Raw genomic sequence first — 26,516 nt, 5'->3', positions numbered from 1 at the left:
TCACACCACACGACAAAAGAAGCTAACGAGTGGGGGAGGAACGGCCTCGATGCAATCCCACATAAAACCTCCCGATGCGCAGCGAAGGAGGCGAGACTTCCGCCGGAAGAAAGAAACAAAAAGGGAAGGGGGAAAGAAACGCACCATCCTAAAATGCGCGGATCTGGTGGGAGTCCTTGCTGTCAGATCCGTAACAGCAATTTCTTGCATCTGACAAATCATACTTATCCACATGCCCTGTTCTCAAAGTCGGAGGAGAGCATCAAAATAAGGGCAGCTTATCATCACCTTATCCGTGTTCTGGCGAGAGAAAGTCGGGAAACCACTAATGGGAAGACCTTTTCTCTTGTTTGTATTGAAATATTTATCCATGGCCCTTATGGGTTATTGCAGTGGAAGGAATGGGCATGTTGCGTTTCCATCTATACATCCATCTAATTCTAGCTACAAGCATTCTTCAACTGCAGCCAAAGTTTCAAAGAATTTATATGAGACGATGGTAGCCCAACTGAAGGAAGCAGCTTAATGATCTAATTCTACGAGTGGTATATGCAGCCTTGGGGCTACGTGCCTACGTAGCATCATGCAGAGCCATGCGTTCTCAGGTGTTCCACGTAGCCGTCAGCTTAACCGTCTAATTCGGTCTTTATAGCACCCCAACTGATCAAGTTTTCTAAGGAGATAACTGATGAACAGTAGGGTCGTGACAGAGGCACAAAAAGGTCACCTCTTCCCTAAAATATACAATTGCATCTTTCCTCCGAGGAAAATTAAAAGGGATAGACCATGCTTTTTTAATTAAGTTTCATTTATAAAAAGACTAGTTTTCTCGTAAGGGGCTTCGGGAGGTCATCATGGGGGAGGGCGAGAGGCGCCCATTTCTCCCTACTAAAGAGCCGAGAGGACGACGAGGGTTACATGGAGGAGCAGGGGTTTTGGAGTCGGCAATATTGCACGCGAGCATAAAATCTATAAGAATTCGTCTGAGCATGTATTTAGTCCCATATCGATTATTCGTCGGAGAAATTTTGGATACTTATATGGGACTAAGAAATCCAAAAAATATCTTCCGATTAGCTTTTTCAGGTGAGATCATGTATTATTACAAATGGTATCAAAACAGATTCGGCCTATAGTCTATGTGGACTAGGAGACACTGTAGCATGCTTTCATGAAAATTGACCACAGACTGATCATGGTGCTTGTGATTAGATTTAAATAGATATGGATCATTAGTCTAACGAGGACGTCAAGACCTAAACGGAAGAGTATCTTGTATTTCTATTAAAACACCTGGATATGATTAGTTGGTTAATAACTAGAACAATTTGGCTGAACTTTGATATTCGGAGGATATTGTCGAGCCATGTGAGTTGGGAATAGATGATTACCTTCATTCAAAGGCAGAGCCCACAATTGTAAGTTTACAAGAGAACCATGTCCCTAGCGTGCATCTATACCACCCAATCTAATGCCAAGCATTGATTAGTTTGACCATGTTGTTGTTTCAGCTAATAACTATTTTTTATGACAAGCATAACTTTGAACTAGACGGTTTTGTACTGATTGCAGATCTCAGATCACCAAGGCTGGTCTTACTCGAAAGGAGTCTGAAGATACGGCCATTACAGAAGAAATGTTTTGCAGCTTATAGTCGATTATTGGGAAACTTTATACCATGAACATGTGTTGCTATATCTTTGAATAATCTATTCATGCTCTATTGGAGCTATTTAAACCCAAGGGCTTCTGTTAACTGAGTTGGAAGAGTTTGCTCATGCCAGCTGCACGATGATTCCTCGAAAAGTTAATATGCAAGCGATCCATTCGAATCATTTGAAAGAGTTCTCCTAATTGAAGCTCCTCTAAGCCGAAGATATAGCATGGCTGCAGAGATGAAATCATGTTCATTTACTGTTTGCTAAGTTCTCCAACGATTACTGTGATCGTCCCTACGAGTGTTCAGGATAGCAGCATATTCCATGCTGAAACACTAATGAAAGGTCCCACTACCGACAATGATAAAATCTAACGAAAGTACGGCCTTAACTGTCTGCCGCGACAAGATCTAGAGTCGAATCAGCCCACTCGTCATTGCATTCGTAAGTCCGAGCAATCCGGCTGATTTCCTTCCCAATAATTCCGTCATCCTGAAAAATCCTGAAGGTTCTTACTTTTGTCAGGCGTCGTTCAGCAATCGTCTCAAGAACAATGTTCCATTAACCCATATCACGGACATGGAATCTCCCACCCAAATTTCCAAAGCATGTAGTAGAAAGCAGTCGATCCCTTCCCATGCTTCCCTAAGTCGTAATTCCGTGCTGAACTTTTTTCAGAATGAGTACGTTTGCACTTAGTAAGCTTAATCTAAATTCACACCTTCTAAAGTTTATAATGCTACCATCAGTAAAAAAATTTTGTGGGCTGTTAAAGTAGCAGCAATATCCAATTTCGGGCCACTTAGTTTACGCTGATAATTTTGTTTTAGGGCAACCGAGCAAGTTGTAATGAATCCTCTAAATGTAAACTGTCGTGTCAAATTTGTATGCTTAAGAAACCTAGAATGCTGCATTTAATATTTCTAGTTGAAGTCACGGTCATTGCTTTTTCAACTGTGACCTAATCAAGCGTCTGGCAGACAGCTCACTCCTACTTGTGAAACCGTGTTGAGCCAGGCAGAGGCATAGATCCAAAGAAACAGATATACTGAAGGCCGAGAAAATGAAAGAGAGGTATAGTCTGAAGTTCTAACCTCCTATTACACATTTACATGCTTTCCCTGCTTAATCCACACATCAGAAAATAGGAAAAGCACCATTTTTTGATACCTGAAATGCCTCCCCCCCCTTCTCTATCTCTCTGTTTCCTGATACCAAGTGACAATATTTATAGTATCCCTCAAAAGGGATTTACATATTCATATGATAACAAAAGACTGCATCTCGAAGGTGTCCTTGCAAAATTTAGGGCACTAGAGTTTGAGGTATGGTACAAAATGAGATGCAGAATGTGCCCTTTAACCACAGCAAATCCAAAATTGACCAAGACTGGCATGTCTCCTTTGATATTCATGCCATCACCGTCTGAATTTATTTAACACATGATGAGATTGCTTGATAGAGGTTCCATGTGATTTCTCAAAGATCGGATGCTCCATGATTTCCTTCGCAGAAGGACGTCTTAAAGGGTCAGGGTCCATCATAGCCTGAAAACATATCATCAAAAAGATGAAATGTGAGCTTGAAAGAAAGAGTAGGCCCTGAGGTATGATTGCATTACCATAAACTGGACCAAAAATTGTTACTACAGAGTAATCTCAGCTATGATAATGAAGTTTCAGTTGTTACACACATACAAATTAAGCATGCTAACAGAACATGATCTCAGAATTATCATCAAAGGAATATTCTGGAAATTTTTCTATGATTCAGGTTTTAAGGCCTAATTGAAAAACACTAAAAGAAAATTTCAAGGTATATAAATGAAAGAAACAGAAAAAGTTGATCAGTAATATATATAAGGTGATAATTATTATGTTATAACTATTGGAGGGAGAAAAATTGTGCTCTTGCTAATAACGAAATTATATGAAAATACCTACAAGCATATGCACATGTCTTGAGTTTTAATTGTGATAAAAAAAATCAAAAAGATATCTTTTGAATAATTGAGGGGGGGAAGGAGAGGGTTGTTTCTTAAAGATCACAGAGGATGCCTAGATTTTCCTTTTAGATATATGGCCATTGAATTGAGCTATGGTCTTCACCCTATAAATTTCACTTTGATCAGTTGCAGACATTGAAGAAAGGTGTTGCAATTCCAAATTTCAACTCATGCATGTATACATTTTTAGGAATATGAAAAGCACTTTCTGATGAGGTTATACCTTAAGTAAGCTCTGAAATTGCATAGTGTATCCAGGAAGCAGTGGGATTTTGCCCTCTCTGAGGTTTGAGAACTGGAGACCAGAGTCAGGGAGGGGGGAACCCTTGACGAGCTCATAGGTGGCTGCTCCTAAAGAAAAAATGTCGACCTTTTCAAGATGCTCGTATTTATCATTTAAGATTTCCTGGGGCATGTAACGTGAATCGCCTTCTTCAATACGTAAACTCCTATCAACGAGCGTTGCACAACCAAAATCTCCAAGTTTATAAACACCATTTTTAACATACATATTCTCGGGCTTAACATCTAAGTGGGCTATACCACGCTCATGCATAAACTGCAATGCTTTAGCTATCTGCAACAAATATAAAAATAATTAAATTTCACATTATTATTATTTAAAAAATACACATAATTATGAATTCTTGAAATGGATGGCCATATACAAGTTGTTCGCAACCTACATTAAAATAGATAAACAAAACAAAGACAGAAAGAATAAACTTAAATTAGTTGCAAAATTAACAAAATAGATAACGATTGAAGCAAATTGACAATCACCAAGAAATTGATGCAATATAATGAAAAAAGATTCAAGGAAGGCTCTAGAACCTGATACAAAATTTCAAGGATTTCTCCGCCCTTAGGTATATGACCTTTGATGATTGAAAGGCTCCTGTCACAAAGTTCCATCTGAATATATAGTTGCTCATTTTCAAACCAAGAAGTGTAGTAGCCAACTATGTTTTCATGATATCCTAAATGAAAAGAACAAACTCAAGTTATTAAATGAGCATGTAAAAGAGATTAAAAGAGCTGAAGACAAGAAGACAACTTGAAGTAATATACCTAAGGCTGCTAGGGCTTGAACTTCCATCAATGCACGCCTCCTGCAGATTAGAAGGCAAGTCAGAAAACTACAAATCCTGAATGAATGACATGCAAGTAAGCCAACTACCTTTCCATGTCATGATGCAGTTGCTTTATGCTATGTTTCACTGCATACATACAGCCATCTATTCTTTTCAGAACTTTGAATACATGGCTGAAATTCCCACATCCAATTTGCTGCAAAAGGAAACATTTTGCTATAAAGGATATAGTAACTAAAAATATTTAACAATGGAAAAAAAAATCACATCCATGATTCAAGACTAGGAAGAGCCTATAAAATGACAGGAGCCTAAAGCAGACCTCAATTTCATGAAAATCGGTGCGGTAGCGTGAAAGGCCATCCCCACCAACTGATGGAGAAAAACCTGCACACGTGAATGCTATATTATATTACATTAAATATGGAATATCACTGATCAAGAAAAAAGCATAATCAACTCTCCCATACTAGGGCAGCTGATTAAAAAATTACTACAGTCTATAAAACTTTTAAAATACATCTACATATTAAACTTTTCCAAACAGATGGTTCTGACAGAAGACTCAACATCAATTCTATCATTTAGCCCAAGTAACACACCAACTATTCTGGTGGCATCCAAACTTTGATAAACTAAGAAGTGTTTGTTTAATTCGAACACTACCAAAGGTGACAAATATAGTTGTAATATCAAAGCATTTTGATTAACTTGTGCTACATTTACCCACTTTTGTCCATATCAGAGGCCAAATTCAGTAGGTAAATGCTCAAGAAACACTCTAATGCTTTATGAAACCATCTAACTAGAGGCAACCAGGAAATGCCCCAAGTGCATCTTAAATTTTCGGATTTGGGATAAAAAGCTAAACTTAGAAACAATGAGAAGATATTTGAAGGGGCAAAATACAGTAATAAAAGGAGACATTGTCATATCATGACTTGAAAATGAAAGAGAGAAGAAAATTTTCACCTGTAGATTTCAATCTTCTGTCACCAAAAATATCAACATCGGTTGATGACACTGTGCTTAAATATGGATTCTTGATGCAAGGAGGAGGCATAACCCGACAACGTAAAGCTACTGCAGATTGAGAAACATAGTTTCTTTTCTTCTGTGACCTAGTTTGTATTGACTTGCCTTCCCCAAGTTCATCTGGGCCAAGAGCATCCAGCTGGACTTCAGCACCCTGCTCAGCACATTGAAGATTGGTGGATAGTGAATTACATGGGGAGCCATCTGCAAGAAAGAACATGATTGAATGTTACAAGGACAGTGAAATTATTACTAAACAAAGTCCTATTACTGATAACAGAACAAAAAACACCAGCAGTAACAGCATATAAATGGAGTAAGGGACTCAAGATGATGTTTCAAGGTGCATATCTAGCTTTAGATTGCTGGAGAATTCTAAAATGGAAATCATCTCCAAAAGCCTAGCAGTTTCAATTTCCAACTTTAGGTGCTTTGCGCTTGATTAGCTAATTCTTTGGAGGAAAATGTAGGTCAAGAAAAAACAGCAGTCATCATAAGGTACAGAATTGCAGTTAGCATATTCAACTGATTAAAGAAGGTAGATGGATAGGATCCATAAGCTGTAAAAAGGCCTGCTCATCAAGGGTTTTAGGAGTTTTCAATCTTGGACTTAAGCCTGTTCTTTTGTATAGTTATATCTAAGAACTGTAACTCCCACGTCATCAACGAAATTGACCAAAGTCATGTAGCAACAAAACATAAGATTTTGCTGCAGCTATGTGCTGATTTGAGTGGCATCTTTCGGAGTAAGAAATGTTCGGAAATACCTGAGAGAATGAAGAATAGCAAACACTGCAAACACTTAGAACTGCAATGAAATATTTCCAGAAACATTTCATTAAATGAGAGAAAAATACTCTATAGTTTAGATTTGTACGATTCTTATCAATTTATATCACGTATTTTCCACGCTTCCAACTGACACATGGAGCACCGACATCGAACTGATATAATCTGGAACTTAAAGACAACTCAACGTCTAAAGCTAAAGGCCCAGTCTTTCTCAATAGTCAATCAGCAGCCAACAACTAAATCGAGCCCATACTCACTTCAGCAAATATAGAAGCTAAAATCATAAAACCCGCAAACTAGTGCGTGGTTCTTCTTTAAAAAAAAAGAAGAAGAAAAGAAAAAAAGAAAGAAGGAAAGAAGGGAAAAACGAGGGTAGAATCAAAACCATAGATACAGTCAAGTTTACCGTGATTGTTTCTTTTCTTCCTGCCATTGATCGATTTCTCCGGTGATTTGGGACAAGGTATATTCTCCTGAAAAGAGAAAGACCCGAGAAAAATTACAAATCAGTGCTTGGGGAAAATCCTAGATCAAAAAAAAATCCAAAGTTCACCTTATTGAACTCGAAATTGTTGATGATTTGCGGGCCTTCTGGTGTAAGGTAATCCGGAGTGCTGTAAAGAATAATCAAACGACTTCAAAACCATTTTTTTCAAGAAATTTGAAGGAAAATGGAATTAGTAGAGAAACGAGAGGAGAACTCCATTGATCTGGGGGGACTACCAGAAGAAATCTTGGCTAAGGATGCCGTCCTTGTCGTCCGCTCCTCCGTCATCGAGTTCGAGGGTGGGCTCGCGGCCATCCTCGGCTTCAAGGAGCTTCTGGATGCGGGAGGGGGAATCGGAGGACATGGAGTGGAGGGGAAGGAAGGAGACATGGTCGAGCTGGACGGTGAGATCGCCGGCGGGAAAAGTCGCCTCCATTGCTGCTGCCCCCGCCGCCGCCGCCGCGGAGGAGGAGGATCTCGGCCTTCCTCGCCCTCGCCCTCGCCCTCGCCCTCGCCCTTTTGGGTTTGCTGGGGTTTTAGCCTTCATCTGCTCCTCGGAAGCGGCGCTTCCTCTAGTGGTATTTGGAAATTGGTCCAATTGGGAGGACGAACTATGGTATGAAGGGGGATTCTAAAGGGAATTTTAAGTCGAAAGATTCGCTGTTGTTTTGGCGGTAAAAAGATGAGGACTTAAACAGCCCTTCTGATCGGCATAAATTACCGTCTGGGTGCAATTCATGCGGGGAGATGCACCATGGTCCATTGGTCTGTTTCGAAAATATTATAATTTTCTGTGCCAGATAAAAGTACTAGAGTTATAAGTGTGTAAACAAATAATAATTTTTGGTAATATGTGTGAGCCATTCGGTTCATCCTTTTATGCGGCGTATCTACATATTTATGTGAAAAATCTGACGATGCCTTACATAGTGATATAATCACAATGGCTTGGGTGGCATCTACTTGCTTTTGCTGGGCAATTTTCTGGTCAGACAGGAACTATTATCTGGCTTTATGGAGTATAGCAAAAAGGCCTCCCGGTTAAACGTGAAAGGATCCAAAAATGCACCTTTTTTTTTTTTCCTGAAGCTAAAGAGAAGGGAGGGGGGAGGAAGAGACAAGCCCACCCCCGCGTAGCAGCCCTCACTGGGCCCCCGTCCTGGCAAGAGAGTGTTCGATGCGGGTAGAAATGACCGTGTGTTGGGTGCCTTACATAGTGATATAATCACAATGGCTTGGGTGGCATCTACTTGCTTTTGCTCGGCAATTTTCTGGTCAAACAGGAACTATTATCTGGCTTTATGGAGTATAGCAAAAAGGCCTCTCGGTTAAACGTGAAGGGATCCAAAAATGCACCTTTTTTTTTTCCTGAAGCTAAAGAGAAGGGAGGGGGGAGGAAGAGACAAGCCCACCCCCGCGTAGCAGCCCTCACTGGGCCCCCGCCCTGGCAAGAGAGTGTTCGATGCGGGTAGAAATGGCTGCAGAGATGGGTGCCTTACATAGTGATATAATCACAATGGCTTGGGTGGCATCTACTTGCTTTTGCTGGGCAATTTTCTGGTCAGGCAGGAAGTATTATCTGGCTTTATGGAGTATAGCAAAAAGGCCTCTCGGTTAAACGTGAAAGGATCCAAAAATGCACCTTTTTTTTTTCTCTCCTGAAGCTAAAGAGAAGGGAGGGGGGAAGGAAGGGACAAGCCCACCCCCGCGTAGCAGCCCTCACTGGGCTCCCGCCCTGGCAAGAGAGTGTTCGATGCAGGTAGAAATGACTGTGTGTTGGGTACCCTGATCGGTTTTACTCATACCCTCCCCATCTGTAGGCCCGGCTCGACTCTCCCTCTGGGCTTCGGCTCAAATTTTCCGTATGAGCACGTCACACGTGGCACCACCAAAGCTACTAGAGGTCCAATAAGCACTCCTAGGCCTCATGTTCTAGCAGTGGCCGAAACCACATTTTAATCGACGCCGCAACGATTCGAACTTAGAACCATGAGGATAGAAGACTACGTCCAGTACCACTAGACTACCATCTTGGTGGCTCCAAAAATGCACTTTCACCGGAAAGTTATGTACTTTTAAACAACATGCCTGACTTGATCCAAATGTCTGATCAAGCTTGTTATAGCTACAATTTTGGTCTGTTATATGACATATTTACATAAAGTTATGAAAACTTTTGGTATCACCTGTTCTGAGGGCCAAGAAATTAGTTTTTGTGATTCAACGGCTGCTTCTCTCTCTCTCTCTCTCTCTCTCTCTCTCTCTCTCTCTCTCTCTCTCATGTGCGTGCGCACACCGAAATGCAAGTGCGTGCTCACTACCTATTAGGAAAATTTAGGAGCAAGAGTGTATATTTTCTTGTTAATCTCTTGAGAGAGACTCAGCTATAGTGGTCGACTGGATTCGGAGTGGGCGTGTTAGGTCAGATCTGCATCCTCTTGTTTATGATATCTGCCATCTAATACGGGAGCTGGACTCCTTCCGAATCATGCATGTTTTTCGAAAGGCAAATAGTGCGGCAGCCGTCCTATTGGAGGGTTTGAAGTATGTGCTGGTGCCACTAGAGCGTATTTTGTTTTGTGATTATTCTGGACGTACTCACGATTGATGTAGTGAGACACCGATAAAGATAAAATTATATATATATATATATATATATATATATATATATATATATATATATATATATATATATATATATATATATATATATAGCAAAGGCTCTACAGCAGGCCACACAAAGATGGGCAATACAAGGACGAATTTGAGCCTCCCCAGTCAACCTGATCCGACAGCAATGATTCTCAAATACTGCAAGAATCTACAGGAAAAGAGTCATAGTTGTTTAACGTACTTTATTCTTTGCTTCTGTAGTTCTTTTAGATTAGGCTTTGGTTGCCATTTTTGCTGTCAATAAAAGGAGAGTTGAGGAACTACAGTTCCACCTTTTGATAACATAAAGTTTTGTTTGAGCAAATGAAGCATCAGGCTGGTTTAGAGCTCCTGAGGATGCAAGATCAACATGTTATTGCACCTGATTTTTCCTTTTTTTCCCCCAATATGGATGCTAGGGGGACAGCAAGCTCCATAACATTTTGATGAGAAGTATCAATTGTCTACCACTTATTAAATTTCCTTTCATGTCGGGACGGTTGGAAAGGCACCATTTGCTGTGGCCAGTGTTTTTTCTGTTGGAGCTGGTTGATTTGTGATGACGACCAGATTATAACAAATGACATTGTATAATGTTTTATGGTCAATTTCAATGGTGATCGAACTCAGCAGTGAATATTGGGCCGGTAGAACAAGCGAAACCTCAATGCCAAATATATAACACAAACTCGGTCAGGTTTCTTCACCAGCATCACTCCCCATTCTTTTCTCCCTTCTCGTTCGCATGCATTGCACAGACTCTGTATACAAAGCCCTTTACAGCACAATATCTATCAATAAGATTGACCCAACAAAACATCATTCCTACCGCTAGTTTTCTGTCAGTTTGTGCCATGAATATCACTGGTGACTCTGATTTCAGTCTTTAAATGATCGTGCTACTCTGGACAAAATGTTACAAACAGAATAATGTCAACAGATTGGATTCCATGCCTGTCGAGGAATACATTGCTTCTCATGCCTACCACGAAAAAAATCGTGTGCATAAATTGCAGAAGGCATTGATGGAAAACATTACATTGTATCCCTTTCCGGTTGAATACCATAATCTGTATTCAAATCTTTATTCCATGCATAAGTTATCGCAGCACGACCAAAAGGTTTCTGTCAATGAATTTGGCACCTCCTACCTTCCCATGCATACCTCGAGGCAACTGTATTATGCGTCTCTGATCCCCTGCTTCCACCAGCAGCTCTGATCCCCCCCTATACTGCATTTATCAAGTAATGAATTTGTTCAGCACAAACATAGGATGACATAAATGTTCAACAAAAAGAATGCTTCAGGTCTGGAAACAGGCTAATAGCTAATGCTGAAGAATTTCCTAAATAAACCATGATAATGGTTCATCCTTCTGGCTTCAATAGAGGGACACAATCTACATACAGCAAGAAAGTATCAAAGACGAGGAGTACAATTCACAAGTAAATGCATACAGAGACATGGATTTATTCCTCTTCATGTGCTAGTCTATATGTAATATTATTTGAAAGGAAGGTAATTCCATCTCTGATTACATTACTCTGAAGGGTCATGGTTGTGTCGCAGTGAACTGCAAAACAAACTTCACAAAAAGGTAGGCCGAACTGAACCGCCTGATTCGCCCCGTATCGAGTCAACCAAATGGAGAATCAGGTCGGTTCATCTATTAAATTCGGTTCCGGCCCCGAACCAGCCGGAACGGGTTCCGAACCGATCGAAATCGACAAGAACCGTTCAAAACCGACCGGCTCCATTCGAACTTGGTGTGAACTGGACAGTTTGCACTAAGTCGACCTGGTTCGGAACCAAGCCCCCTCTCCATTTCCATCTTTTGTTAAAAAAAAGTGTTGGAAAGGCTAAAGGGTAAGCAGACAGAGAATAGCATGAAGGATAAGCAGTCAACTGCTTAGCACACCAAAAAAAAAAGAAAAAAAAGCACTTACAGCTCCAATAGAAAGTGTGAAGGAGGAGCCAGTTCACTCAGATTTAGAGACCATGAGCAGCAGTTCTGGTGGTCATAGATCTGGTGCCCAGAGGGAGTGGAGGACATGAGACCATCGTTTATGAGACAGCCGTAGAGTGGTCTTCAATTCACTGGTGAGTCTCAGTTTACGCATGCTACACAGGATAAGGACCACGATGCACAATCTGGTGGAGTCTGCGAGGATGCGATTGCATACAGAAGACGAACTCTTCGAGATCATTGAGAAGAACAGGATGCATCTACAGATGACCTCGCACGTGGAGTAGGATCTATAAACGTATCAAGTTTCGAGTTGTTTATTGGATCATATTACTCGCAACCATAGGCAGTCTATGACTCATATAGATACGAATATAGACATGGTGCGTTTGAGTCATCTTTCCGTGGCTACTATCTTACGCAACCCGAAGTATCTTACGGGTCGAATTTTACTGTTGGCTTATTCGGATGAGGCCCGTCACAGCTGTTATCAGCCAGAGGACACCTCTCAGAGCTAAAGCTTCAGCGAGAGATCGGAGAGTGCTTATATCAGAGCGCGTTTCTTATAGGATAAATATACAAGACTACAACGCCGCTTGATTAGAAGAGTGAGCCGATCTGCTTCCTAACTATACCAATGATCTGGATATCTACGTGAGACATCGTCACTCGACAAAATTTTAGTATCGATATGTATGTTATACTTTAAATATATGTAATTGAATGTATTATTTTATATTTTTTACCTCACTACTTGATTTGAGAATATTTCATATTGCTTCTTGTAGCATACAATATTTTACTAATCATTTTATATTTTGTATCATTTTAAAAAAACAAAATGCATCATTTAGGTTAAATCGGAATCATAAAAATATCAAAAAACATCAAATTAGGCTTAAAATTATTAAAAAAAAAAAGGAAAAAGATTGATTACCAATTAATTGAACTTAAAAAACTAAAAAAAATGGCGTGCAAGTTCGGCGAACCAAACCGGTACCGTATCGACCCATCCGCCGACTGGTACGGGTCTCGTTACCGGATCGGCGGACCTTGCTTCATAGCTTTCTGGTATCAAATGGAGCATGAGATACACTACACGGCTGAGATTATGAAGATGCCACATATAGCATGGATGAATAATTAATATGGAATCCATTTTTGTGTTAAAACAAGGTAAACATAATAATCATCAAATGTTAAACGGGCATCAAAATACTGTTTAAATTAATCTTCAAATACCTATTTAGCAGATTTTGGCAAAATTTGAGATCTATTTACATAACTAACATTGCACAGGAATCAAAATGCCATTTGTGATAACTAACATTGTGGCTTTAGGAAGATGTATAATCATCACAAACACAACACAGAATACAAGGAGGATCTAGAATAATCTTTAACTGACAAAAGAAGAAGATTCAGCATATTAGACTCAAGCTAATGCACAATAAAACAATTATATATGGTAGAATCCTACTGCAATAATATTTTGCTGGCGTAGTCTACTGATCTATTAGTATCTCCTTCAGAGAGAAACTCTAATAAAGGAACATTAAAGCGGAAAAGTTCAGGGTCATCGATGCAGTATAGGAAGCAACGGTAACTCATTGAAGTTTGAACAGTCAAAAATATATGTAGTATTTGATCAAGTGTAAATGAAATTAAATGGAAGCCAAGAACATACCTGGTATAGCTTGATCTCGGACTTATCAAAACCTGGCATAAAAAGTGTCACGGACTTCTGGATGGGGTCAAATCTAACAGATGACTGAAGACTTTCATTTGTAGCACCAAGGAGATCTTTTGTTTTCTTGCCTAGAGAGTTGAGGGTCGCATCCCAATCCACAGAGGAATCTGTGGAAAGATATGGCACAGGTGCAAAAGATAAGGGAGAGAACTTATCAGCAACTTCCGCCACCATAGAAGATTGTGGAGCAAACCCAAGTGCTCCTGTTATTTGTGTTCCAACTTGAATTGCACAACCCCAATAACGTAATGCAGACCTGACAGATGCCGATCTACTTGGATCCATCACTAGGTAGCATCTGAACTTTGAAGGGTCACTAAAAGAACAGGTGACTTTCTGCAATATATAAATGTTAAGGATAGACTTAGTATCAACACAAGGAGAGTTAATATCACCAAGAAATGGACAACAAGTGCACACAACTATATAGAGAAGACACCTCTAGAGTTTGCTCAATATTATTCCAAATTTCTATGCTTGACTTCCCCTCACTGGATCCACCATTTAACCTGATGGATTCATATGCTAGTTTCAAGAATGAAGGAGCTGTCAGTCTTCCAATATCTGTCTTCTCAGCCATGTTCCTGATATACTTCAAATACCATCTGTCTTTCAAGAGAACTAGTCATTGTCTCTTGCAGTTCATAGGTAAATAGGTATTTAAGGTCAAGATAGAAAACCCTTACCTTGCTCTCTCAGCAGCACCAATCAACCTCAACGTATCTTCACTGCCAATGCCATCATATACAATCATATCAAACTCCGTCCGTGCAAGACGTCTTTCAGTTGGAAGAAAATTCACCAGTTTTTGTAGTGCTAAGGCAGAGAAGAATGAATCCATCCCAGGTAAAACCCCCAGTTCTTCTCCTACAACCTATTCTATTGAGAATAGCAACAATACTTAGTACTTCTCCATATTTGAGATGACTAAAAATACAATATTTTTTCCTCAGCGAATAGAAGTCCAATAATCACATACCCACCCCTTCAAGAACGCCTTGGGTCAAGTTCAGACGGGCATCAGCTTTCTTCATTCGATCAAGAGGTTCAAGAAGCATCTATGCTTTTTCACAAAACAGTTTCAACAATGTCAAGATGAATCTATATTGCAGTTCAAGCGATTCGAACCCTAAATAAAGATGAAGGAATAGAGAAGAAGTTGATTACTTTGCTGGTTTCCAATCTAACAGCAGAAAGGTTGTTATTGCACAAAGTTGGAGAAGTTCCAATCTTACAACCCATTAGCTGTTCTGCAGTAGGGTCTTGAGATTGTATCACCAAGCATGTATGCAACCCTTCCTTCGCATAATACTGATAAATCAAAAGGTAAAGAAAGAAATTGACACTACTCAATTACTGAATGATAAAAGTGATAAGAAAGGACCTGAATTTAATCAGTATAAATTAGTTCTGCTGCATTCAAGAACAAATCGATTTGATATTCAGCTCAAAACTAGCATTTCGCAAGCTTACTAATTGGAAAATTAGAGACGTTATTAAAATGGCGTTACCATCAATGCCTTTTCTATGGATCAAAAAAAATGAATAACCAATTTTTGACATATTTTCTTGGAGAAAATTTATAATTGTCCAGATTTCCACGGAACACTACCAATCTCTCTCCTGACAACAACAGCAAGACTAATCAACTGCTGAATAATGCTGAAAATAATACAAGAAAGCCCTTACGGCGGAAAGCAAGATCAGACCCTTTTCCGGTAACATAGAAAAACACCAAACAAATATCTTAAAGCTGGCATGTAACAAGGCCGTTCCGGTTGAAAAAAACTGCAACTTTCGAAGGACAGCCTCCAAAAGGAAATCTTTTTACCAAGAATCTGCAAATTATGTTATAAGGATTTGAATTTCTACGGAAATATAGATAAAATAGGGCCCAGAACCAGGAAATTGATCGTGTGTGTCTTCAACTGCGACTAAAATGGGTCAAACTGAGAAATATGTCGAAAAAAAAGAGGTCGATAGTAATGTTCAATTGGAACGCGAGGAGGAAGAGAAGAAAACCCTGGAAGAGAGTACCTGGGAGGCGAGTACTGCAGCGGTGGTCTTTCCGGAACCTCCTTTGCCCAAGAAAGTGACCAGTTTCGTAGGCTCTCGGGAAGGATCGAGCGAACTCGCCATCACCGGGGCTCGATTTCTACTTGGAGATCTTCTGCGGTTCGGAATCAGGGGATTAGGGTTAGGGTTTCGGGGAAAGAGCGAGGGGTTGGAGGAGAAATGGAAGACAACTGGGAGACCCATGGCGGTCGCTCCGCCACGACGGAGTGCAGCGTCCACCGCTCTCGATGTGAGGAAGGGGACCGGCGTCCAAGACCCGCGGGCAATCTTACCACCATTTCTTTGTCCTAATGTCGTGCGGGTACGCGCATAGAAGATTTTATGCGAGGAGTCGTTCCATGCATTTGCATAAATGCATCAAGAAGGTAAACAAAAAAACAAAAAAAAAGACTTCTAGCGAGGCTTGACTTCTTACAGCTTGATGGATCCCCGGCGGATAATGTTGGCTATGAATGCCCATTTAAGATTAGTAGTGCACATGTTGAATCTTGAGCATCCCATGTGTTGTGGTTCAAATTTGGCCCGAGGGTGACCACTCCGAAGGAGTCAAGGGAGCTGCCGGAAGGTTGAGAAAGAGGGTGAACTACCTCCCGCACGATGGTGTACCTGCACAAAGCCTCACCGATGGTTCCGGTGAAGGCCCTCCGATACTCAAGTTAAAATAGATCTCAGATGGATCAAAAGTCCTTTAGGCATCACCTGATGGGACTATTTATGGTCCTTGTAGAGATACCCAGGTGGCGGAGATATGGCCCATTCTCATCATGAGTGGAGATGGCTTCAAGTCAGGTGTCGCGTAATTGGAGCATGCTTGGGGCGCACGGCACAGTCCGTTCTTGTAAACGATAAGGCGTTGATAATTGTAGCAGGGTATAGCTAGAGCAGCATGATGTTGTCCTTGACTGTCGTTGGCCAGCAAGTAAAGCATGGTGCGTAGACGTTGCAATGTACGGCCACGTAGGCGGCCGTAGGCGAGACCGAGCTCGTTGAAAGGTTGCATCATATGTTTGGCGAGGTTGGCTTACCAGGTGCTGAGGTCGGCCTAGCATCTCGGACTCCGAGGTGCGTTCGGTAGAGCATCCCGAGCCCGAGAGATAGGGCGCATTATTGGATAAGGCGCCCCGCGCTTGGTCAAGGCATGTCGGCAAATATAAGGGCGCCCCGAGCTTAGCCAGGCCGTGTCGACGAAGGTAAAAGGCGCCTCGGGCTTGGCCAAGGGGTGTCGGCGAAGATAAAGAGGGGACGCCCCGAGCTTGGTTGAGGCGCATCGGCGAAGGTAAAGGGGGTGCCTCAAGCTTGGCGAAGATAAAGGGGGACGCCCCGAGCTTGGTTGGGGCGCGTCGGCGAATGTACCCATGATCGGAGCCCTTGGGCTCGTAATCGATCGGTTGGGCGCCCCAAGCTCAGGCTAGGGTCGTTGCTATGAGCATCAGAAATAGGCTGACGCAAACCGTAGCAGCGGGGAGACCCATCTGAGGTCGGCTGAGCTCTCGACGAAATCCGAGCTCGGATTGGCTCTTAGTGGGCCCAAGACCCGGCTCAATCAAGGCTGGGTGTTTACTTGGCCAAAATTGGATGGCCCTATTGTAGTGAGCAAGACGATCCATTTTGCCCCCCATCACTATAAATCATGGTAAATTATCTTATTGTTGTTGCTACTGTTATCTTTGTTATTGTTCAATAGGTGGTATCATAGATGTTGTCCTGGTTTTTGGATGACGCGAGAAGAAGGTGGAGGTCCCAATTGCATGAAAACTCCATCAAGAAGACCATGCCGCCAATATTATCTTTTGTCAAACAGTTTAAAGGATATCCTTTTTAAAAAAAAACTCGAGAAGAGATGTATAAATTGATGAATGCAAGTCTCGTCAGCCTATTCAAAAGCTAATTATATCGGGAGGGAATCAAGCAAGCAAAGTTCATTGCGCAGGTCATCCACATTTTTTTAGTAGGTGACTCCTCAAAATGATAGGGTGGACCTTGAGACTGCCTTAGTCGGCATCTATTACTTTTGGATATACGGAGAATAAGTGGGAGCTGTCCCATTCCAAGTCAGATCATGCGTAATAAGAGATGAATAGAATTGCAGACTAAATAATTTCTTACGTTGTTGATCATTCTAGAGATACATTATAAAAGAATTCCAGCATATATTTTGTTTTTGTTATTTTTCTAAAAATAACACTTTATATCAATCACATGTTTTCATAATGCACCTTCTTAATCCTTCTCCATGTGCAAGCATGTCACATTTTATTTATTTTTTTTATAAAAAAGGCATTTCATATAGCTCTGGAACATTTTTTTTTGTTTTCTTTGATGGAAATTAGGGGCTATCCCCTATTTATTAATAAGACGAAAGTTACAAATGTTTACAGGTTGGTCGAATGCATGCTATGGGAAGAGGAGCATGTCACATTCATTTTTGAAATTCTTGCAAGTTCCAAATTTAGTTTAAGCACTTCATTAATTATTCATTACTCTTCATAAAATATCAACATTTGTTAAATACGACCACGTGCGATGCACGTGATCATTCAGCTGGAGCTTGCAGAAGGAATGGAATTGGAGAGAGCCGCGGCTCTCATTTCTCTCTCTCTCTCTCTCTCCCTCCCTCCATTTTTTCTCTTCGCCCATCACACTTTCTTCGCCCTTCTATCGCTGCGCTCGTCTGCTGGTCTCTGGGCTTCGTAGACTCGAAAGGCCGCGCGTTGGGGAACGCTCTCTTCGTCGTGAGCTCAATCCATGGCCGCCTCAGATGGAGAGCCCCAACCGGCCACGAAGGAAGCTGAGAAACCGAAGATTGACCCTCCGAAGGAGATCGTGACCAGGGCATCTGGAACAACTGTGCCGTCCGGAGCGCCATTGGTGGAATCATGCATGGGTACTCTTCTGCTCTCTCAAATCCCACATGGAAACCCTGTCGGGGCAAAAAGGTGAGATCTCCTACTATCATTAAACTCGTAAAAGAGGCCTGCAGTGGCAAAAAGTTGAGATCTTTATTCGAGTTTTCTTTCTTTCTTTCTATGATTCCTTTTCCACCTATTTTGCTGTTTGGAATAGTTGGTTCCTTTTGGTTTTTTATGCTGCCTTTAAGAGGTTCGATTGAACCTTTATGCTTTGAAGATGTTCAAACTTCGGTTTCTGTTTGAGATTTTCTTTCTTTCTGTCATATTCTTTATCTTTTTTTAATAAAAAAAATCCTTTTTAAGATAGTGTGCTTTATTGGGTTCCTATGCCGGCTTTAGATGATTCTCCAAGAGCTTGGATTGAATTTTTACGCTTATAAGCTGTGTCTGATTTTTTTTATTAAAAAACGCAAGGGTGAAACCATCTTTTATAATGATTAGAAAATAACCATGCTAAAACTTGCGAAAGGGCAGATGGTTAGAGGGCCAATAGGCAAAACCTACGGCACAAACATTTAAGAGTGTTATACTCGTTGCATGCATTTTCTCTTCAGCAACTAGAGGTAAGTAGAGAAAATTCTACCAGTGATCTTGACACAAATTAGCCCTATAAGTAAGAAATACATTTGGCTTGTTAGTATGATCTAGCTAAAATTAGCCCTCTTGTCTCCCTCATTGCTGCCGCATCCTACCCCACCTACTTTGTCTCCCTTCTACCCTCCATTTAGCAGCCTCCTCTTCCTCTTCCATGTGATGTAGCCCAATCTCCATCATTAATCTGGTGAGACCGATCCAACTCGATTAACTCATTGTTTTTTTTTATAGCGGAAACGAAAATTCATATAGCTCTAACGTGAGTACATCCTGCTAACTCACCTTCGTGTAAGCACTAATCCTGCTTAGCTTAATCACAAAATTAGTTTTGCACCATGGTCTAATTTGAAAGTCTAGGTCGAAATTCTTAGCCCAAAATTTAAACATGCTGAGACAGAGTCATGCCTTATGTAATTAGTCCTAACCTGACCTATTTGCATACCAACACCTACAATGTTAAGCTAAAGAGGGATGCTAAACAGATGGAACGAGCCATGTAGTGGCATGACTGTCGACGCTTTTCCTCTGCAGGCCAAATCCTGCTGCATGATATCCTTGGATTACATGTATGATGTTTCATAGGAATATCACAAAAATTGTCTAGGCCATATAAAATAGAAATATTAGCTTGACCATGATATATGATGCATTTATGCAAACTTTTGTGTCACCTCTTTGCATCTCATGGTATGGATGGACTCCCACATGATGGGCCTTCTTCAATTGTAAGTTGAAAAATATTAATGGCAATCCTAGATACAAATCCATAGTAGTTCTGAATCTAAACCTACATCATCAGTTGGATCAAGTACTCTCTTGGGTGATGAGAAAAGTTAAGCATGTTCGGTATAGCCCACAAAATCAAAACGTAGCCAGTAAAGTTAAGCCAAGATAATGAGCATGGAATTGAAAGTGCCAACTAGTTTGCCAGTAAAGTTTCACTACTAATTGCACAAGAGACTTAGATTCGGGAAAAAGAAAACAAGGACTTTAATTTACATCATTAATGCAAACCAATTCAAGATGAAACCTTAGCCTGAGCCCAGCAATTTGCATACGCAAGTCTGGTTAATAATTAGCATGCCGAGGAGGAAAATGAAATGGGAATCACACGCAGACATACTTTAAGAGAAGAATATTTGTGATTTTTGCTGTTCAGGAGACTGCTTCCGCGTGTATACATCCGTCCTGGTGTACGAGATGCAGGCCCAAGCTACAAAACCTACAAAAATCTCTCACGTAACTTCTTCCTACAACTAGGATCATATATAGAAAGATTGAAACACCAAATCTCTTGCAAGTTCCACATACAAAAACCAAAGATTAAAACTGCTGTTAGATTCGGACGGAGAGAAGCTCTCGATGGCTCATCTAAACTCTCCTCCATCCATCCTATGATACGAAGACCAAAGATCACACATACCAAACTTATCTCAAGCCTTCCCCACATGATCCATTCCACGACCATCACCTCCTTGCGCAGCCCCCGGGGGCAACTCTGGCAGCTGATTCCCCTCTGAATCGTACAAAATCTGGCCGGAGTAGTCCAGCGGCCGGCACTTCTCTCCCATCATGATGGACTTCTTCCACACGGCCTCCTCGTCGACTTCGTCCGCCTTCTTCCAGGATATCATCTTGGCCACTTCCATGGCCTTGCTGCCGATGTTGCTCAGGTTGGAGAGGAGCTTTCGGTCCTCCCTAGGGAGAGGTTCCGGGGCCCTGTTCTTCTGCTCCTTTGACATCTTGAAGTGCTTGTTGGTGGTGCAAAGGGAGATGACCATGGACGCGATGGCGGCGACGGAGGCCAGGAGGAGGAGGAGGGTTGTGGTGTTGGAGATGGATGTGAGGGTTGGGATGGGGAGTTGGGCTTGAAGAAGCCTAGCCATGGATAGAGCAAGAGAGACAGAGACGGAGACAGAGAGAGAGGGAGGCGGCTCTGTTTGTTTTTGTGGAAAGTTCGTTGCGCCAGCCTCTGGCTTTAAGGAAGGGGAGGATATTTTGGAGGGTAGAAGTGGGAAAAGACTACGTCCGTATATTACAAATATGGCACTGGGGACAACCCGTTGGATATTTTTGAATGCATTGTTGTGTAATTTGCATACTTAAACAAGATTTTTTTTTGTTAAGAAATTTTAACCATGAACTGCATGTGTCTCGTTCATAGCACTACAAAAGTAAATGCATCAGATAGTCTGTTCTTTTCTTTCCATTAACACTATGGATAAATGAACTGGATGTGATTTGAGAGGATATATAATATTACATGATACATCACTTGTAACCAAAATACAAGTGAAGATCAAATCATCTATATACATGATTAATGTGAAGATACCTTTCATCGCTCATCATTTTAATAATCTAAATACATTATTAACATTATTCATCAAATATTTAAATTTAATATATCAGTTCTTTATCATGTCCGATCACAATCTGTAGTTTTTTTTTTAATTAGTCATGAAATTCAACTTTTCCAAGATTAACACCACACCAGATCTGGAGTATTCGGCTTCGATAAAAATTTGTTTATCAAGCAAAATCAGCTGCCATGGCAATGCTGTAAATAGAAGAACCATGGTGGGCAATGTTGTGGAGGGGCCTAACCGTGTTAACCGGGTCAAGTCGACGGGCTCGAGCCGTTGCTGACGTAAGTCCACTCACGAGTCAAGCAAGTCCACTGTCAATTTACCGGCAAACGCCGGTGACATACCTTCCATTCGCGGAACTCCGGAAGGTTCCGGTTTTAGAGCGACCAGTTACCGGTCGGTGCCGGACATGGAATGGAGAAGTATGAAGCGTGGAATGCGGCTAAAACCAGCCAACGACAACCACACACTCATCAAAAGGGTGGATCGTGGGGCCGTCACAAACTCAGCGGAGACTCAGTCAGGGCCCTTTGATTGGAATCCAATGGTCCATGATGCAGATTCCCCCTAATTCAAGCGGTGGCGGGGGAACAATTTTGGGAATTTTATAATAGGGATGGTTCGGGGGTCTTCTGGGTGCGGTAGGAGCATTGCTTTGGTTTGGGTGAGAAGGCAAGGACGCTTCTAAGCCAAGAACGTTAGCGGTGGCGTCGGACAAATTTAGTCGAGACAGGAATGCTGACATGACCAAACTTTCTGAAAATTGAGACACGAACTCCTAATATTTGCTTAATGTACTTATTTTTTTATTTTATTTTTTTTGATGAGATGGTCATTTCGTGCAAGTCTAGTATAAATATATTCAATAAAATTAGAAAATATAATATCATGAACTACGATCGAAACAACTAACAAGTCGGTCCATAGCACTCTTTCAGAATGCTCCGCCACAATAGAAGCAACCCCGATCATTATCGCTTCGTGGTAGGTTTGCCTAGTCACTCAAGAAACACTCTCTCTCAAGATATCAACAAGGAGCGGATGAACAACACCGCTTCTTGTATTTTGTTTTTTTTTTTTTTTTTTTGGTTAAAACGGCAATTCATATAGCTCTAACTTGAGTACATCCTGCCAAATCAGAAAAAAGCAAAAGATACAGATCAGGCGGGAGTTCTGCTGTGGATGACCAACATAACTCCCCAGAATGCCGTGCAGCATAGGAGGCGACCCAGTCTGCTGCCCTGTTCGCCTCCCGGAAAACATGTACTGCCTGAAACTCCTCCATCGCCATAGCCAGCCTGCGGGTCTCCCGAATAAGTGGGTGGCCATCTCCATATCTATCCGCCCCCCGGATCCAATCTATAACAATAGAAGAGTCCCCCTCAAGAAACACCCGCCCGGCCCCGAGCACCCGCCTCACGTAGGAAACACCGGCCCATGCTGCCCATAGCTCTGCTCCCACAACCGAGAGCCCTGTCGAGCCCCGGCCACCCGCCGCAATCAACCTCCCATGGTGGTCTCTGATAACAAAACCGACTCCTCCTGACCTCCCATTCCTCGCCACACTGCCATCGAAATTCACTTTGAGATAACCAGGGGGTGGGGGTACCCAAGAAACCACCGCAAAACTCGGCGCTGAAACAGCACTACGGATACCCCAGATGTCCCTAGTTGGCCCAAGTGAAGACGAGGCCATGCAGGAGAGGACCTCCTCCGCCTGAAGCACCGCTCTCTCCACCACCATCATCGCCGAGAGCCTCCTACCCTCAAACAGACGAGCGTTCCGGTCCAACCAAATATGGTAGGCCAGATACGCTCTAAGTATCCCTGCCTCTGCGAACATAGGGCTCCGTACCGAGGCTCGCAGCAAGTGCAACAAATCCTGTGCCGTCTCTACCGAGTGATGAATAGGAACAGGAGAGCGCCTCCAAATCTCCCTAGCCCTATGGCAGTGTAGTAGAACATGTCGAATAGTCTCCTCTGTATCCGAACACACCTCGCACTCCTGAGGAACCCGAACACCCCGCCTGACTAGTATACTCCTGGTAGGGAGGCAGCCCCAAGCCACCTTCCATAAAAACAGCGCAACCCTCGGGTGAATCCTCATCCGCCAGATCCAACCTCCCTCAATCACTCTCGCTGGCTCCCCCCTGAACAAAGCCTGAAGGTCCCTGGCTCGCACCTGTGATCGGCCCGACGGCGCCCAGACCAACCTGTCGGTCTCCCCCTGAACTGGCACCGGGAGGCCCAAAATCGTCTCAGCCAACTGAGCCCCAAATGCCTCTCGGATCAATCCCTCCCTCCACCTGCCCTCCTCTGAGTCCAACAGGTCGCTAACCCTCCGGCCTGCTAATCGCACCGTGTCCACCATGGTCGGCATGCGACTGATCGGCACTGCAGTCACCCAACAGTCCTCCAATATATCAATGGAGCATCCATCACCAATCGCCCATCTGATCTCCGAAAGGACCACCCCAGCTCTGGCACACATCTCCCTCCACACCGGGGAGTGAGAACGGGCCGCTCGCACTCCGGGCACCAGAACGCCATACTTGGCCCTCATCAGTGAGGACCACAAACTATCGGGCTCCATAACAAATCTAGCTACATGGTGTGCCGCTAGAGCCTCCCTCCGCTCCCATAACAAATCTTCTTGTATTTTGTTTAGTTTTCACGAGAAAAATACACGAGAAACCCCCACCTTTAGTAGCTCTCAAGCTAACACCTTTTCATGGAAGAGTGTGGTATTCATGTTTTGGGAAGTAGGTGCGTCGAGTGTTTTCTTCCTAAGGTTGTGAGGAATCACAAAGGATTGATTCAAAGCTAAGCCAAATCAGCTCGAGCATTAGCATGTCTTTCGCATTCATTCTCAACTGGTGCAAACTTGGGTCCAACAATAAATAAAATTGAAGAAAGTAGACTAAACTAAATCTTGCGTAGAGACATGAAAGAAGATGTCAAAGGGTGACAATGAACAGAGCTGGGTCCAAGTCAAATTCAATTTGGGGTGAATGGTTGAATAACAGGGGAAGATCGATAAGCCTCTAGCCCGGGCTGAAATGGGCCCAAGGGGGAATGGTTCAGCCTGGTTCTTACTGTAGGTGAAATTTTTGTGCTGCTACTGCATTCCACTGGTCCTGAAAAAAATGATATTGTAAATTACCCAAACAAAATGATATTGTAGGTTCTGCTGCATGGTATCCGTGTCCGTTTGTGATCTTTTCATACTAGAATTTGGGAATATGAAATTTTCTAGGAACATGAAAGTTAAGCTGAACCCATGTTCTTTGCGATTTGTTTTAGGACTAAGTTACTGGTAAGAAGGCTGAGCAACACTATTATTGTGATTCTCTATTTCTTTTTAGTGAAAATTAAGCTCAATTGTTTGGTGAGACTATAAATTTTTTATAAAATAGGTATTTCTATTAATCAAAATAATAAGAAAACTATAAAAGAATTGTTCTTACAATCTGAAAAAACAAAATTCAGAAAATAGCAAAAATATATAATTCATGTATATGCATGTACTTGTACCAAAGTTTACCTAATTCAATCAAAATGAAAAAAAAAAAAATCTAAACTATTTCATGAACCATGCAAATAGAGACTGGTTGCTTAGTAAACACCATTTATATTCGCTTAAACATGTCAACACCATCTACACATTAGAAGATTACGAACAAATCAACCCAATCACCATTGCACTTCCCAAATTCTTTGGACATCATCTTGCCAAGAGGATAGCAACCCACCTCTCTCTCTCTCTCTCTCTCTCTCTCTCTAGTCTCTCCACAAAACCCTTAAGGGCTTGCATCCTCCTATTTATTCGCATGTAGTGTAATTTGGAGGAGGGAATATCTTGAAAACTGGTGGGCCCATTGTTTCAAAAAGTAATGCATATGAAAAGAAATATTTAGCTACGACTTCCATCTTTTTTTTAAAAAAAAAATATTATTTATATAAATTTCAAATATTTTGTAATAAACACTACAAATTTGGGCTGTACAAATATGTCTATCTTAGAGCTCATTTGGTTCGCGGAAAAAGAAGAGGGAAAAGTATGGTCAACGAAAAAGTAAAGGGATACCTCTTGTTTGGTTGGAGTTTTCAAATAAGAGAGATGGAAAAGTTGTATTGCCGTGAAAATATGATTTTCATGTTTCATAAAAAAAATTTTTTATGAGAAACATGAAAAAGTTACTTTTCTATGAGCCAAAAATCGAAACATTTTTATTTTTCTCCAAAAAGGATCTTCAGCTATCCTTATTTGATCTAAAGTATTAAAAACCTAATTTTTATTAAAGATGTAATAGGAATTACATATAACTTTCTCAGAAAAGTGGATGGTCAACCAAACATGAACACTCTGAAAATCTGTTACTTTTTCATGATTAACCAAATATGTCAAAAGTACTTTTCTACATACTCTCTTTACAAATCTACTTGTTAAAAATTATATTTTTACGGAAAAAAAAAAAGCTTTCGCTAACCAAACGAGCCCCTAAAGGGAATTAAAAAAGTAAACCAATTCGATTATGTTATGAAAATGAGGTAGTGGGTGGGAAAGATATAAGCTTAGGTACAAACTTGGTGCTCGAGTTTCTAAGGCATCTAGTTGAAATTCATATATTCGATAGGGAGTTAAAAGTAAGATTTATAAAGCTGTTATATGCGACAGTACAAAGGGTTTTCATTTAATAGCTCTTTATACGAACTTTGAATCTGATAGAACTAACAAGAGATTTAAAACCTAAAACTTGTTTTGCTGCTTGTAACTGGATATCCGAATTTAGTTTACCCCAGCAGAGCTTATTTTGGTCATTTAATCGGTCCGAAATGAAGTTGAAGTGAGTTCCCAAGACAGCACAATTTAAGGAAGAAATGGTTTTAGCTTAATTTTTTCTCAGTTAGTCAAAAAAATTCTAAAATCTTTGTGCAGCATCAGTTTCCATGGGGGTCCGTGTCTATGATCGCACGAGGCATGAAGTGATGTCGGCAAAGAGTTCAAAATTCTTGTACCAAAAGGAAACTTTCAAAACTCTCTAGGAAGGCATTATTGCATAAAACCCCTTGCAACATATTAATATTGCCATGGACTCTCCAAATATCTTATGACGCGGAAAGCCCG

The 26,516-nt window shown here is 41.4% G+C and overlaps 2 protein-coding genes across 2 annotated transcripts; both read right to left on the bottom strand.

Moving 5' to 3' along the window:
* Window positions 1-2,704: 2,704 nt before the first annotated feature.
* Window positions 2,705-7,687, bottom strand: LOC103705828 (wee1-like protein kinase). The gene is made up of 10 exons (XM_008789700.2): window positions 7,308-7,687; window positions 7,138-7,198; window positions 6,991-7,057; window positions 5,730-5,996; window positions 5,080-5,144; window positions 4,844-4,953; window positions 4,735-4,775; window positions 4,498-4,643; window positions 3,887-4,240; window positions 2,705-3,205 (listed from the first exon to the last, which is right to left on the bottom strand). Exons 1-10 carry the CDS (start codon window positions 7,616-7,618, stop codon window positions 3,077-3,079), a joined length of 1,551 nt encoding a protein of 516 aa, XP_008787922.2. The 5' UTR covers window positions 7,619-7,687; the 3' UTR covers window positions 2,705-3,076.
* Window positions 7,688-10,378: 2,691 nt separating this feature from the next.
* On the bottom strand, window positions 10,379-15,788 carry LOC103705827 (uncharacterized protein At1g26090, chloroplastic). The gene is made up of 7 exons (XM_008789698.4): window positions 15,478-15,788; window positions 14,608-14,751; window positions 14,424-14,498; window positions 14,127-14,314; window positions 13,880-14,045; window positions 13,378-13,776; window positions 10,379-10,955 (listed from the first exon to the last, which is right to left on the bottom strand). Exons 1-7 carry the CDS (start codon window positions 15,697-15,699, stop codon window positions 10,824-10,826), a joined length of 1,326 nt encoding a protein of 441 aa, XP_008787920.2. The 5' UTR covers window positions 15,700-15,788; the 3' UTR covers window positions 10,379-10,823.
* Window positions 15,789-26,516: the final 10,728 nt, after the last annotated feature.

This window comes from Phoenix dactylifera, chromosome 15 (genome assembly GCF_009389715.1).
Source record: "Phoenix dactylifera cultivar Barhee BC4 chromosome 15, palm_55x_up_171113_PBpolish2nd_filt_p, whole genome shotgun sequence".
NCBI classification, from domain to species: Eukaryota; Viridiplantae; Streptophyta; class Magnoliopsida; order Arecales; family Arecaceae; genus Phoenix; species Phoenix dactylifera.
The sequence above is the reverse complement of the archived record's forward strand: the minus strand, read 5'-3'. Positions and strand labels throughout refer to the sequence as shown.

Coding starts and splice junctions, on each gene's coding strand:
- LOC103705828 (XM_008789700.2), bottom strand. CDS start 7,618: ATGAAGGCTAAAACCCCAGCAAACCCAAAAGGGCGAGGGCGAGGGCGA. Junction 5,997..6,990: donor GAAGAAAAGAAACAATCACG/GTAAACTTGACT, acceptor TCTTTCTTGCAG/ATGGCTCCCCATGTAATTCA. Junction 4,954..5,079: donor CCGATTTTCATGAAATTGAG/GTCTGCTTTAGG, acceptor TTCCTTTTGCAG/CAAATTGGATGTGGGAATTT.
- LOC103705827 (XM_008789698.4), bottom strand. CDS start 15,699: ATGGGTCTCCCAGTTGTCTTCCATTTCTCCTCCAACCCCTCGCTCTTT. Junction 14,752..15,477: donor CTGCAGTACTCGCCTCCCAG/GTACTCTCTTCC, acceptor TTGATTTATCAG/TATTATGCGAAGGAAGGGTT. Junction 13,777..13,879: donor ATATTGAGCAAACTCTAGAG/GTGTCTTCTCTA, acceptor TATATATTGCAG/AAAGTCACCTGTTCTTTTAG.